At 37.2% G+C, this 13,100-nt stretch overlaps 2 protein-coding genes across 2 annotated transcripts; one reads left to right on the top strand and one right to left on the bottom strand.

Moving 5' to 3' along the window:
- Window positions 1–1,662: 1,662 nt before the first annotated feature.
- On the bottom strand, window positions 1,663–3,220 carry LOC120215819 (DNA oxidative demethylase ALKBH2-like). Its single transcript, XM_039213369.1, has 3 exons — window positions 2,968–3,220; window positions 1,970–2,086; window positions 1,663–1,896 (listed from the first exon to the last, which is right to left on the bottom strand). The coding sequence occupies exons 1-3, from the start codon at window positions 3,169–3,171 to the stop codon at window positions 1,663–1,665; spliced, it is 555 nt and encodes a 184-aa protein (XP_039069300.1). The 5' UTR covers window positions 3,172–3,220.
- Window positions 3,221–4,833: 1,613 nt separating this feature from the next.
- LOC120215871 (stemmadenine O-acetyltransferase-like) lies at window positions 4,834–6,357 on the top strand. Its single transcript, XM_039213403.1, has one exon. The coding sequence runs from the start codon at window positions 4,914–4,916 to the stop codon at window positions 6,186–6,188; it is 1,275 nt and encodes a 424-aa protein (XP_039069334.1). The 5' UTR covers window positions 4,834–4,913; the 3' UTR covers window positions 6,189–6,357.
- Window positions 6,358–13,100: the final 6,743 nt, after the last annotated feature.

Below are 13,100 nucleotides of genomic sequence, written 5' to 3'. Positions count from 1 at the left end.
CTCAAAGTATAGATATACATGGATTTGTTGTTCGATACATCCTCAATTTCACTAGCGTCATCATCATAACCTCCAGATATGCCTTCTAAAGCTACTTTGTTTCCCACTTTATTGGAATTTGTCATATTCATCGTCTTGACATCTTATTTGAAAGTATCATTTGACAGTGAATGATCTCTCCTCAATAGATTAAAAACAAATGGGAAACGCTGTGCCAGTCTATTGAACTAGCCGCTTTTTGTTGAAGTTTGTTCTTCAAGATTACTGCAATTACAATAATTTAGATGAGACTAAGAAGAGAAGGAAACAACCATCAGAACTTGCATTCATAACATACATGTGAGTGATTGAGAACTGAAAAAAGATGTTGCAACAAACAACAAAAACAAGAAGTCAGGAACCATGAAAACTAAAATATATTCTACATAAGAATGTAAAAAATGTCATCATAAAGAAAAAATTTAATAATGTATTGGTTGCCATCTTACTTTTAGAAGTTAGAATTCTTACCCCAAGAATCTGAGCAAGTTTGTATTCTTAGAAAAGTTAAGGAAATACAAAAGAGGGATAAGCAATGAAATCTTATAATTTTGGATCAAGAAAGCATGCATGTCTAAGTCCCTCAAAGTTCATAGGGAAAACCCTAGTAGGTTCAATCATTTCAAGATTGCTTCATGTGCATTTTGATCCTATTCATGATCAGTAAAATAAACAAATGAATCAAGGAACATATATTTCCAGTTATAACTTTGTACTATAAGAATTTCAAACGATAAAAAGAACTCAAAAAGTGAACTACTTACTCTTAGTAGTAAAGGAATGTGCCAAATATTTGGAACGTCATAGAGAGTGACAGTATTTTCGGCCTAGAAAGAAGTCATATTTCTTAATAACAGTAGTTACTGATTTAGGAGATGGAAGAGAAGCAGACAAATAGAATTCATGTTTCATTACCGAAACATGGCAAAACGGAGAGAGCTTTAACTTGACATTATCATCAAGTGCCTATTGCAAAAAATGGGGCAAGTGAATGAATAAGAAATGTCAAATTAGCACTGCTAAATACAGTTGAAAAATATAAATAAGGGTAGAACCATTGTACTACAACAAGCAAGAATATTTGGTCTCAAGACAAGTCCTCTAAGTCCCCGAACACTGTGCTAACAAGCATGTTCCCTCATTGCTTGATTCTTCTGAATTCCTTAAAACGAAGAATTATACCATTACTTCAAACCCATAAGGACTGTACATATACAGAAAACAAAGAGATAACAAAGAAAATATATTATATCTGAGTTTGAGCTTCGCAGCTCCTAGAAAAGTATCAAAATATTTTAGAATATGTTCAGTTCTTCAACAAATTTGTTCCTAATTTCAGTAATCTATTAGGGGAAAAAAGCAACACACATTCCAGAAAATAACTATAAAAAGGAGGAAAACGAGCAACCCTCCTGGATTGAACCTAGCACCTAGCTTAGCATAAGAAGATAGTTTGACATCGAGATCGCCTTCGATCTTTCGAGCTTCTTTCCTCAATTCCTCCCAACCCGATTCTAGTTGATTCAGGTTTAGATCCATCATTTGGATCTCGGTAGTTAAACTTCAGATTCCTTGCTCTTCAATTCCAGCGATGAGTTCTTTTAAAAATGTGGATAAGGGAATCTAAATCAGAGATAGCATAAAAATGGTAGTGAAACATATGGGTTTGGGGTTTGGTAGTGAAGAAGATAGGTTTGGGTAAACGGCGGGATTGAAAAATGCTTGAAAGGGAAAAAAATGAAAAATGGCGCCATAGAGCTTCTCATCATCACTATGCCAGCCTATGTAGTCATTACCCCCTTTGTACCGATTCAAAAGCAAACTATTAAACATGCTCCCGGGAAGAATTTTATGGACCTTAAAGAAATAAGCAACCATATTAGATGGAACCAGAGAAAGGCATAGTAAACACTGGTGACTGCCTACTAACCGCATCCAAGATGTCCTTAAGCGGGGGGAATTCATCCCAAGAATAAGCACGAGGCTGATATCCACTGTAAATCAAGTTGGGCAATCCAGCACTAGCTACATAACATGTGTCCCTTGGCTGCAAACATAGGCAAATGCATAATTAATGATTAGTGGAACTGAAATTAAAGAAGTAACACCAACAACCATTCAAACTTAAAAAAACATGCTTTTTATCAAAGGCAAATCGATATCGGTTTGTTTATATATCCATCAGTAATTCAATACAACAAAATTGAAAATTGCAGTGATCTATGATTGTCAAAAGGTAGAATCACCAACCATTCATGCTTAAAAAACATGCTTTTTTATCTAAGACAAATCGATATATGTTCATTTATATGTCCATCACTACAACAAAATAAAAAATTGTGGTGACCATATCAGATTATTTTTCTCCATGTCAAAAGGTAGCATTATCAACCATTCCTGCTTAAAACACATGTTTTTTCTCCAAGGCAAATCAATATCATATTGTTTATAAATCCATCACTAACAACAAAATTGGAAATTGCAGGGACCATCATCGAGTATAGAATAGATCAAAAGGGAAGATACCAAACCGGTGATTTGTCGAAAAGCAAACAATTTCAACGGAACATAGAGAAATGCAACAGAAGGCAAAACAGGGTTATAACCAACACAAAAAAGTGCATACCACATTACTCTTCAACTGCCACTACAAAACAAATACCAAACTAAGAAACCATTAACCAAGTTAAACATTCAAATCGTGTGTCGATTAAACCATGGATAGAGTGGCAATGGACTTAATCTCGAATCTTCAATTGATACCAGTTCATGATTATATCCTAAACAAGCTGCCCATAGTTTCAAATACGCTAAAAGAGTGATCCTGGATTAGTGGCAAACAGAAGATATAAAAATTGCTTCTTTCCACAACCCATAAATCAAAGTTTCGAGTAAAATACAGGGAATTATAAGGGGGGAAAAGAGAACCTGCATGCAAGATCGACCAAAGACGTGAATGGTGGGTATGGTCCAAGGAATGTGATTGTCGAGGTAACTGAAGAATTCCCATGAGACATCGTATGCTAAAAACTTGGGAACGTAAACTACATTGCTTCCGTTTCCAAGATCAACAATTTGGGCCTTTTTACCATAGTCGTTAGGGTTAGGGTTTGTTTTTAACTTAAAATCCATCAAACTCGTTGAAGCATGTAGCCTTTAAACAGCAGAAATCTGGTAAAGCAGAAGCAGTGTAGTTTAAAGGGCGTGACACTTAAAATTTGTAAACTTGCGGCGTTTGTAAACACAAACGCCACTATAGTACAAGTGTATAGCGGCGTTTGAATAAAAACGCCACTAAAGTACGAGTCTTTAGCGGCGTTTGTATAAAAAATGTCAATAAAGTACGAGTCTTTAGCTGTGTTTGTATAAAAATGCCACTAAATTATGAGTCTTTAGCGGCGTTTGTAAACACAAACGCCACTATAGTACATGTGTATAACGGCGTTTGTATAAAAACGCCACTAAAGTACAATTCTATAGCGGCGTTTGTATAAAAATGCCACTAAATTACGAGTCTTTAGCGGCGTTGTATAAAAACGCCACTAAAGTACTACTCTTTTGCGGCGCTTGTTGAAAAAACGCCATTATCGATGAACCTATTGTGGCGTTTTTATAAAAACGCTGCTAAAGTTACCATTTTGTGGCGTTTGCTATGTAAACACCGCTATATGTTTAAAATTAGTGGCGTTTACTCCTAAAACGACGCTAAAAACGCCGCTGTAGAACAATTTTGCTGTAGTGTAGGATGAGGTTATTTAAATTTACATTGTGTTTTTCGTGCCTCGATTTTTTTTCAGTAGAACAGTCTAGTTTCGAGATGATCATCTATGATGGTCGGTCAATCGAAGTTTTAATGTTGTTGGGACTGTCAAATAGAAAGTTGCCGGTTGTAGGGGAGTCCTTGAATCAAAATCGAGTCTTACCATAGCTATGTCTTTCGGTACCATCACCTTGCTTAGGATTAGACTTGCACTCTTCGAACTTAGAACTAGTGGTTCCCGTCAAAGAGTGTGTCCACTTACTTTCATCGTCCTAATATTGATGTACCATGAATAAAATGATTTTTTTTATATAATCATATGTATCTGATTTATTAATCAACTCATTTGAATTTGATACTGCAGAGGCAAGAATGATCTTTCATACCCAGTTTATTTCATTTATATTCGTAAAGATTCAAATCCCTAACTTTATTTAAAAAATCTAGTGTCTCATCTTAATAGACCAACACATTATTGACGAACAAAATGATGATTTATAACGATGGTCGAAGATTTATTCTTCTAATGTGGACGAAGAATAAAGAATAAAGATTCGAGTCATAAATATTATTTATTTATTTTTTAAGAATATAACCATTTGAATACACAAAAGAAATTAAAAATAGATATGTCATGTTCAACTATATACAAGACAAGAGGAGACCAATGAAACGTGAAGCCAAAAACCATTTAACATTTGCTTATTATCCATTTTTCTCCGTCGTGTTCGATTTCACGAAATCAGTTAGTCAAACTAAACCTAACCCAAAAATGAACTTATATTTTTTTATTAAATTGATAAAGGTTAAGGTCCTTTTCTCACTTCATTTTAATTTGAATTTAAATAAAATTTTATAGGAAATATATATTTATACTCTAAAAAAGTATTTTAAATTTTAATAAATTTTTATATAATTAATATTTTAGTAGTTTAATCATCATATTTTATATTTTATAATCATAGGTTATGCACGTAAAATTTTTAATAAATAATTCATGGTTGGTTATATATCTAGCCGCCTACCAAGTCATCCTATATGAAGTGTACTTCCAGCTGCCGATGGATAACACAAAAGCCTCATTTACGGGGTTTCATCGGCTTCTACGTAAAACATGAAGCTTGACAATATCGAAGTGATTTCCAAAGAGATGGTGAAGCCATCATCTCCGACCGCCGGCCAACCTCACCACTACCGGTTGTCGTTCCTCGATCAATTAAATCCCTCACTCTTTAACCATTTGGTCTATTTCTATCCCAGAGTATGCGATATCGATACCAATAAAATCAAGATTACCGATCGGCTAAAGCACTCCATTTCAGACGCTCTTGTCTATTTCTACCCACTGGCTGGTCGGATGATGGAGGACCAACTGTCCGTCGATTGTAATGATGAAGGGATACCTTTTGTGGAAGCTCGAGTGAAGTGCAAACTCTCAGATGTTCTGAACGATCCAGTTCCCAAAGAACTCAACAAGTTGCTTCCTTTCGGAATCCATGGCGTCAAAGAACTTCTCCTCGGAATCCAATTCAATGTTTTCGACTGTGGTGGGATAGGGATCGGTGTGTGTGTTTCTCACAAAATCGGAGACGCCCTCTCGTTCTTCTCGTTTGTGAAAACGTGGGCGGCCATTGCTCGAGGGGAGACGAAATTCAACGCACCGAACTTCGAATCGGCCTTGCTTTTCCCACCACGAGAACTTCCGGGATTCTCACCGACAATCAGTCAATTGGAAAAGGACCAACTTGTAACCAAGAGATTTGTGTTTGGAGCCACCAAAGTGGAGGAAATCAGAAGGAAATATGCAGAGAATAGTAACCAGATACGCCCAACTCGCGTTGAGGCCTTATCAGTGTTCATATGGGAACGTTTGTTTACTGCCGTCGGTGCAAAATCAACGTCCGATAAGCTCTTCTTTATTACTCACATGGTAAACATACGTCCAAGGATGGAACCCCCGTTGCCCGAATCTTCATACGGAAACCTACACAGCGTTGCACTGACATTCCCATCCATGGAGAACAACATCGCCTCCCAGATGAGGGACTCCATTAAAGCAGTGAACAGTGAGTACGTGAAGAAGCTCCAAGATGGGTATAATCACTTTGAAAGATTCAGAGAGATCGCAGAAACTTATGGGAAAGACGAGATTGTTCCCTTTGGTGTGACCAGTTTATGCAGGTTTCCTCTATACGAAGCTGATTTCGGTTGGGGGAAACCAGTTTGGGTGGCTTCCGGTGATCGACAAATCAAGAACACAGCAGTTTTCTTGGACACCAAAACTGGTGATGGAATAGAGGCTTGGGTTACCCTACACCATGAAGAGATGGCGAAACTTGATTCCGATGAGGAATTGCTTGCTTACGTTGATGCTAAAAAAATCTTGTAATTAACTACTTCTTGCATGTATGTGTTTGTTTGATTGTGTCAAAGCTTTAGACTGTGTGCTGCACTTCTTTGTGTTTGCTGAAGCATGGCTTTCACTTCAGGTTTGCATGTATCTATCATTTTCAGCTGTTCATGAATTAATGTTTATAGCTATGGTGATTATAAGTGAACATATGACCCATTTAAACTTATTTTTATTTATGTATTTTTTATTAATGATGATTATAGGAGGTAATATTTGTGCTAAAGACACATTCAAAGATTAGCTTTATAATAACCAATATTTAATGATAAAATCATATATAAAATTAATTTTAATTTAATTTAAATTATTATTAAGCGTACACATTTTAAACTTACTACTCTCTTACCCATAGTCTTAATCTTTTTACTAGTAATTTATCTTAACTTATAATATATCCATATAGTATAGAAAATTTTTATAAGTCAAATTAATACACATTAACTAAAAACGTACATATTGATATTCTCCTACCCATAGTTTTAATTGGGTGAGGAGGGTCGCCATTTAAATGACATGCTAAGGTGATTACAAAGTAGTATCTGTTCTAAATACTGTCAATCATTTGACAATGAACGCTTAATCACCTTGCTACAATTGCTAGTGTTTGAACTTGTGACCACCGAGGTAAGTTATTTCTTGTTGCATTTCTTTTAATTTAAGCATTATTATATATGCATTAATAGTATGCATTATTCAAACATAACATTACTCACAAAACGTTTAAAGGCGTTATAATAATTTTGCAAAAGCTATTGCAAAAATTTAAAGCTTTTAGACATTATAAACATCATTAAAAACGTCTAAAAACGTTTGAAGCTATTAAATAAATAAATAAGTATCATTTAAAGATCGTATAGAATAATTTAATCTTCATATTTTATACCAAGTCATCCTATATATGAAGTGTGCTTCCACCTTCCAACGGATAACACAAAAGCCTCATTTACAGGGTTTCATTGGCTTTTACGTATAAAATGCAGCTTCACATCGAAGTGGCTTCCAAATAGATGGTGAAGCCATCATCTCCAACGACTGACCAACCTCATCACCACCGGTTGTCGTTCCTCGATCAATTAACTCCCTCACTCTATAACCATATTGTCCATTTCTATCCCAAATGCGATATCCGTGCCGATGAAATCACGATTCCCGATCGGCTAAAGCACTCCATTTCCGTCGTTCTCGTCTATTTCTACCTGCTGGCTAGTCGGATGATGGTGGACCGACTGTTCGTTGATTATAATGATGAAGGGATACCTGTTGTAAGTCAAACAATGCACCAAATTAAAAGTTCAAAGTTTGGCAACCGACTTTGAAAAATGGTTTTCAAAGTTTGGTAAATTTCTTTGAAAATGGTTTTCAAAGTTTGGTAAATGTTTCTTTGAAAAATGGTTTTTTCAAAGTTTGGTAGATGTTTGTTGAAATATTGTAATGGGATAATCATAATTAGTCACTAGACTTTAGGGTAATTACATGATTAAGTCCTTAAGTTTCAACTATAAATACCCTAGCTCATTTAGCTTCAAAACCATCCCAAAAATCATTTCTTTCTCCCAATACTAGAGAGCTTTCTTGTGAGTAGTGAGTGTTTTGTAAACACCTGTAAATTTTCTCTCTTAGTAAAAGATCTGCAACAGTCCGGAGACGTAAGCACAATTGGCTGAACTCCGTTATCAATTTCGGGTATTATTTTTCGCTTTTATTTCGCATTCTCACTAATCTGGTTATAGAGAAATTATTTGTACTCGGTTTATTTCCCAACAACTGGTATCAGAGCTTTTGGTTGTGAATTTTGTCAATTTTTTGTGAGGTTACTATTCATTACTATTCACGTGAATAGTGAATTTCGTGAATAGTACAAATTTTATCGGCGATACGAATTTGTTGACGGATGTGTTATAATACACGGTGGTTCGCACAAATTGTCAGAAACGATCCAAAGAAGCCAGATTCGAGTGGGAGCGATGGCTACAGACGAAGGGAATGTGAAAATTGAAAAGTTCGATGGTGCAGACTTTGGCTTTTGGAAGATGCAGATTGAAGATTTTCTGTACCAGAAAAATCTATATCAACCTCTCTCAAGAAAACAACCAGAGGGCATGAAGAATGAAGACTGAGTTCTTCTCGACAAACAAGCCCTCGGAGTTATCCGACTGACGTTGTTCCAAAATGTTGCTTTCAACATAGCAAAGGAAAAGACCACAGCGGGTCTTATGGCGGCTCTTTCCAGTATGTATGAGAAGCCATCAGCCTCAAACAAAGTTCATTTGATGAGGCGATTATTCAATTTGTGGATGGCGGAAGGGGCATCAGTGGCTCATCACCTAAATGAGCTCAACACAATCACAACCCAGTTGAGTTCCGTGGAAATTGAATTTGATGATGAAGTTAGAGCTTTAATTCTCTTATCATCTCTACTAGACAGTTGGAATGCTACTGTTACAGCAGTCAGCAGCTCGTCGGGAAACAGTAAATTAAAATTCGACGATGTTCGGGATTTGGTATTGAGTGAAGAAATTCGACGAAGAGAATCGGGTGAAGCATCAATCTCCTCAGCCTTGCACACGGAGTCTAGAGGGAGAACTTCATAAAGAAATTCAAACCGAGGCAGATCGAAATCCAGAACGGGAAAATCAAGAACGGGAAAGAAAGATTTTACCTGTTATAACTGAGGCAATAAGGGTCATTTTAAAAGAGATTGTCGAGCACCGAAGAAAAATACCAGCGCACAGGATTCTGCCAACGTGATAGAGAAGACAGGTGATGTCATGATTCTAACCGTCAATAGTCCGATTGAATCATGGATCTTGGATTCAGGGGCATCTTTCCACTCCACCCCATGCCGAGAAATCATGGAGAATTATGTCAGTGGTGATTTTGGGAAGGTTCATCTAGCCGATGATGAAACCTTGAAGATCGTGGGAAAATGAGACATCCGATTAAAGTTGCCAAACCAGACCACCTGAATGCTGAAAGGAGTGAGACATATTCCTGGCCTCAAAAGAAATTTGATTTATGTAGGACAACTTGATGGTGAAGGATTTAGCATAACCTTTTCAGGCTGTGAATGAAAGATTACCAAAGGAGCACTCGTCATTGCTAGTGGTAAGAAAACTGGTACTCTCTATATAACCTTAAATTTAGAGAATATCATTGCAGTGGCAGATGCTGATGGAAAATCAAACCTATGGCACCAAAGGCTTGGCCATATGAGCGAGAAAGGGATGAAGACACTTTTGTCAAATGGGAAGCTGCCGGATCTAAAGAATGTAGATGTCGGACTATGCGAGGATTGCATCTTTGGCAAACAAAAGAAAGTTAGTTTTGCAAAGATTGGTAAGACACCCAAGGCTGAAAAGTTAGAGTTGGTTCATACTGATGTATGGGGACCATCTCCAGTTCCATCTCTTGTAGGCTCATTATATTATGTCACCTTCATCGATGATTCTACAAGAAATGTGGGGGTTTATTTTCTGAAGAAGAAATCAGAAGTCTTTGATACCTTCAGAAAATGGAAGGCCATGGTGGAAAATGAGACTGGTTTGAAAGTCAAGCAGTTGAGGTCTGATAATGGAGGAGAGTACAGAAATCGTAGATTCAGAGATTTCTGTGCAAACAATGGGATCAAGATGGAGATAACAGTTCCCATAACACCGCAGTAGAATGGCGTAGCAGAGCGCATGAACAGAATTGTGAATGAACGTGCCAGAAACATGAGGATACATGCCGGATTGCCCAAATTTCTATGGGCTGAAGCAATCAACACTGCATCTTACTTGATCAACTGTGGGCCCTCGGTTCCTTTGTATGGCAGAATACCAGAGGAAGTTTGGAGCAAAAAAGAAATAAACCTTTCACACTTAAGAGTGTTTGGTTGTATTTCTTATGTACACATAGACTCTGCTGAAAGAAGTAAACTTGATGCTAAGTCCAACAAATGTGCTTTTGTTGGTTATGGCGGTGATGAGTTTGGTTACCGATTTTGGGACTACGAAAATCGAAAGATCATCAGAAGCAGAGATGTCATTTTCAATGAGAATATGATGTACAAAGACAGGTCAACTGTAGAATCAAGTAGCTCCAATACCAAAGCTGAAACAAAGGAATTTGCTGAGTTCGAGGAGATTTCTAGAAATGATGTTCAGATCAATCCTGAAGCAGTTCAAGAAGAACCATGCACACCAGAACTGAGACGCTCCTCCAGAATTCCTAAACCAACCCAACGGTATTCTCCTTCTTTGCACTACTTGTTGCTGACTGACAATGGTGAACCAGAGTGCTATGACGAAGTAATGCAAGTGGAGGATTCAGTCAAGTGGGAGTCTTCCATGAAAGATGAGATGGACTCGCTTATGTCAAATCAGACATGGGAATTAACTGAATTACCACCAGGCAAGAAAGCGCTTCATAACAAGTGGATTTACAGGATCAAAGAAGAGCACGATGGGAGCAAACGCTACAAAGCAAGATTAGTTTTCAAAGGCTTTCAGCAAAAAGAATGTATTGACTACAATGAAATTTTCTCTCCAGTTGTAAAACTGTCTACAATCAAACTGGTGTTGAAAATTGTAGCTGCAGAGAATTTACATCTTGACCAGTTAGATGTAAAGACATCTTTCCTTCATGGTGATTTGGAGGAAGAAATTTATAAGAGGCAGCCAGAAGGCTTCATAGAGGCAGGTAAGAAAAACCTGGTATGCAAGTTGAAGAAGAGCTTGTATGGTTTAAAACAAGCTCCTAGACAGTGGTACAAGAAGTTCGATAGTTTCATGAGTAGCAGTGGTTTTACCAGATGCCAAGAAGATCATTGTTGTTACATCAAGAAGTTCGACAACAGCTTCATTATTTTATTGTTGTACGTTGATGACATGCTCGTTGCAGGTTCAGACATGCAAGAGATTATAAACTTGAAGCAAAAATTGTCGAAGCAATTTGTAATGAAAGATCTGGGTGCTGCAAAGAAGATTCTTGGGATGAGGATCAAGAGAGACACAAAGTCAGGGACTTTGATGTTATCACAGGCTGAGTACATCAACAAAGTAATCTCCAGGTTCAACATGCAAGATGCTAAACCAGTAAGTACACCTTTGGGTGTTCATTTTAGACTCTCAAAAGAACAGTCACCAAAGACGGAAGAAGAACGTGTACACATGGTGAGGGTGTCGTATGCCTCAGTAATTGGAAGTCTAATGTATGCCATGGTTTGTACTAGACCAGATATTGCTCATGCAGTGGGAGTTGTTAGCAGGTACATGAATAATCCGGGCAAGGTACATTGGGAAGCAGTCAAATGGATTCTCATATATCTGTGGGGTACCACAAACAAATCACTTTATTTCAAAGGTGGAGATACGATACTGACAGGCTATGTAGATGCTGACTTAGCCGGAAATGTTGACATCAGAATGAGCACTACAGGGTATGTCTATACTCTAGGAGGAACCGCAATAAGTTGGGTTTCTCAACTACAGAAGATAGTTGCTCTCTCCACAACTGAAGCAGAATATGTCGCTGTTACGGAAGCCAGCAAGGAGATGGTGTGGCTCCAAAGTTTCTTGGAAGAGTTAGGCAAGAAACAAGAAAACAATGTCTTGTATTGCGACAGTCAAAGTGTTATACATCTAGCAAAGAATTCGTCTTTTCATTCCAAGATGAAGCACATACAATTGAGATATCATTTTATCCGGTCTCTTCTGGAAGATGGGAGTTTGAAGCTTGAAAAGATTAGTGGAGCTCAAAATCCGGCAGACATGTTGACAAAGACGGTGACCACGGACAAACTGAAGTTGTGTTCAACTTCAGTTGGCATGCTGGAGTAACAGGACCATAAATGTTGATGCATTGATCGAGGTGTGAAGACAGATTAAAATCAGTCTTCAAGTGGGAGATTGTTGAAAGTCAAGCAATGCACCAAATTAAAAGTTCAAAGTTTGGCAACCAACTTTGAAAAAATGGCTTTCAAAGTTTGGTAAATGTTTCTTTGAAAATGGTTTTCAAAGTTTGGTAAATGTTTATTTGAAAAAATGGTTTTTCAAAGTTTGGTAGATGTTTGTTGAAATATTGTAATGGGATAATCATAATTAGTCACTAGACTTTAGGGTATTTACATGATTAAGTCTTTAAGTTTCAACTATAAATACCCTAGCTCATTTAGCTTCAAAACCATCTCAAAAATCATTTCTTTCTCCTAATAATAGAGAGATTTCTTGTGAGTAGTGAGTGTTTTGTAAACACCTGTAAATTTTCTCTCTTAGTAAAAGATATGCAGCAGTCTGGAGACGTAAGCACAATTGGCTGAACTCCGTTATCAATTTCGGGTATTATTTTTCCGCTTTTATTTCGCATTCTCACTAATCTGGTTATAGGAAAATTACTTGTACTCGGTTTATTTCCCAACAATACCCTTTGTGGAGCTCGAGTGAAATGCAAACTTTTTGATGTTTTGAACAATCCAGTTCCTAAGGAGTTCAACATGTCACTTTTCTCGTTTGTGAAAACGTGGGCGGTCACTGCTCGAGGGGAGACCAACTTTAACGCAACGAACTTCGAATCGGCCGCCTTGCTTTTCCCACCACGAGAACTTATGGGATTCTCACCGAAAATTACTCGATTGAAAAAGGACCAACTTGTAACAGAGAGATTTGTGTTTGGAGTTAGAGGTGCAAAAAAAATCCTAATATCCGATTTTGCGCAAAAAATATCTGAAACTGTATTTGGGAAAAACCAATTTTTTTTAAACCGGATCGGATATTTAAAAACCGGATAGTGTAACCGGTTTGGGAAAAAAAATGAACAATCGGTTTTTTTACCGGATTAAAAACAGGTTTGAAAAAATCGGATAAAAAAATGGTTTTCACCCGAAAAAAATCCGGTCTTGGGTTTTAAAAA

Source organism: Hibiscus syriacus, unplaced genomic scaffold (genome assembly GCF_006381635.1).
Source record: "Hibiscus syriacus cultivar Baekdansim isolate YM2019G1 unplaced genomic scaffold, ASM638163v2 tig00110156_pilon, whole genome shotgun sequence".
Lineage (NCBI taxonomy): Eukaryota > Viridiplantae > Streptophyta > Magnoliopsida > Malvales > Malvaceae > Hibiscus > Hibiscus syriacus.
Note: the sequence above shows the minus strand (reverse complement) of the source record. Positions and strands in the feature narration are given on the sequence as shown.

Excerpts from the sequence above, each read along its gene's own strand:
- LOC120215819 (XM_039213369.1), bottom strand. The coding sequence starts at position 3,171 with ATGGATTTTAAGTTAAAAACAAACCCTAACCCTAACGACTATGGTAAA. Across the intron at positions 2,087-2,967 it reads TTGGTCGATCTTGCATGCAG|CCAAGGGACACATGTTATGT; the intron begins GTTCTCTTTTCC and ends CTATGTTTGCAG. Across the intron at positions 1,897-1,969 it reads TTAAGGACATCTTGGATGCG|GTCCATAAAATTCTTCCCGG; the intron begins GTTAGTAGGCAG and ends TATTTCTTTAAG.
- LOC120215871 (XM_039213403.1), top strand. The coding sequence starts at position 4,914 with ATGAAGCTTGACAATATCGAAGTGATTTCCAAAGAGATGGTGAAGCCA.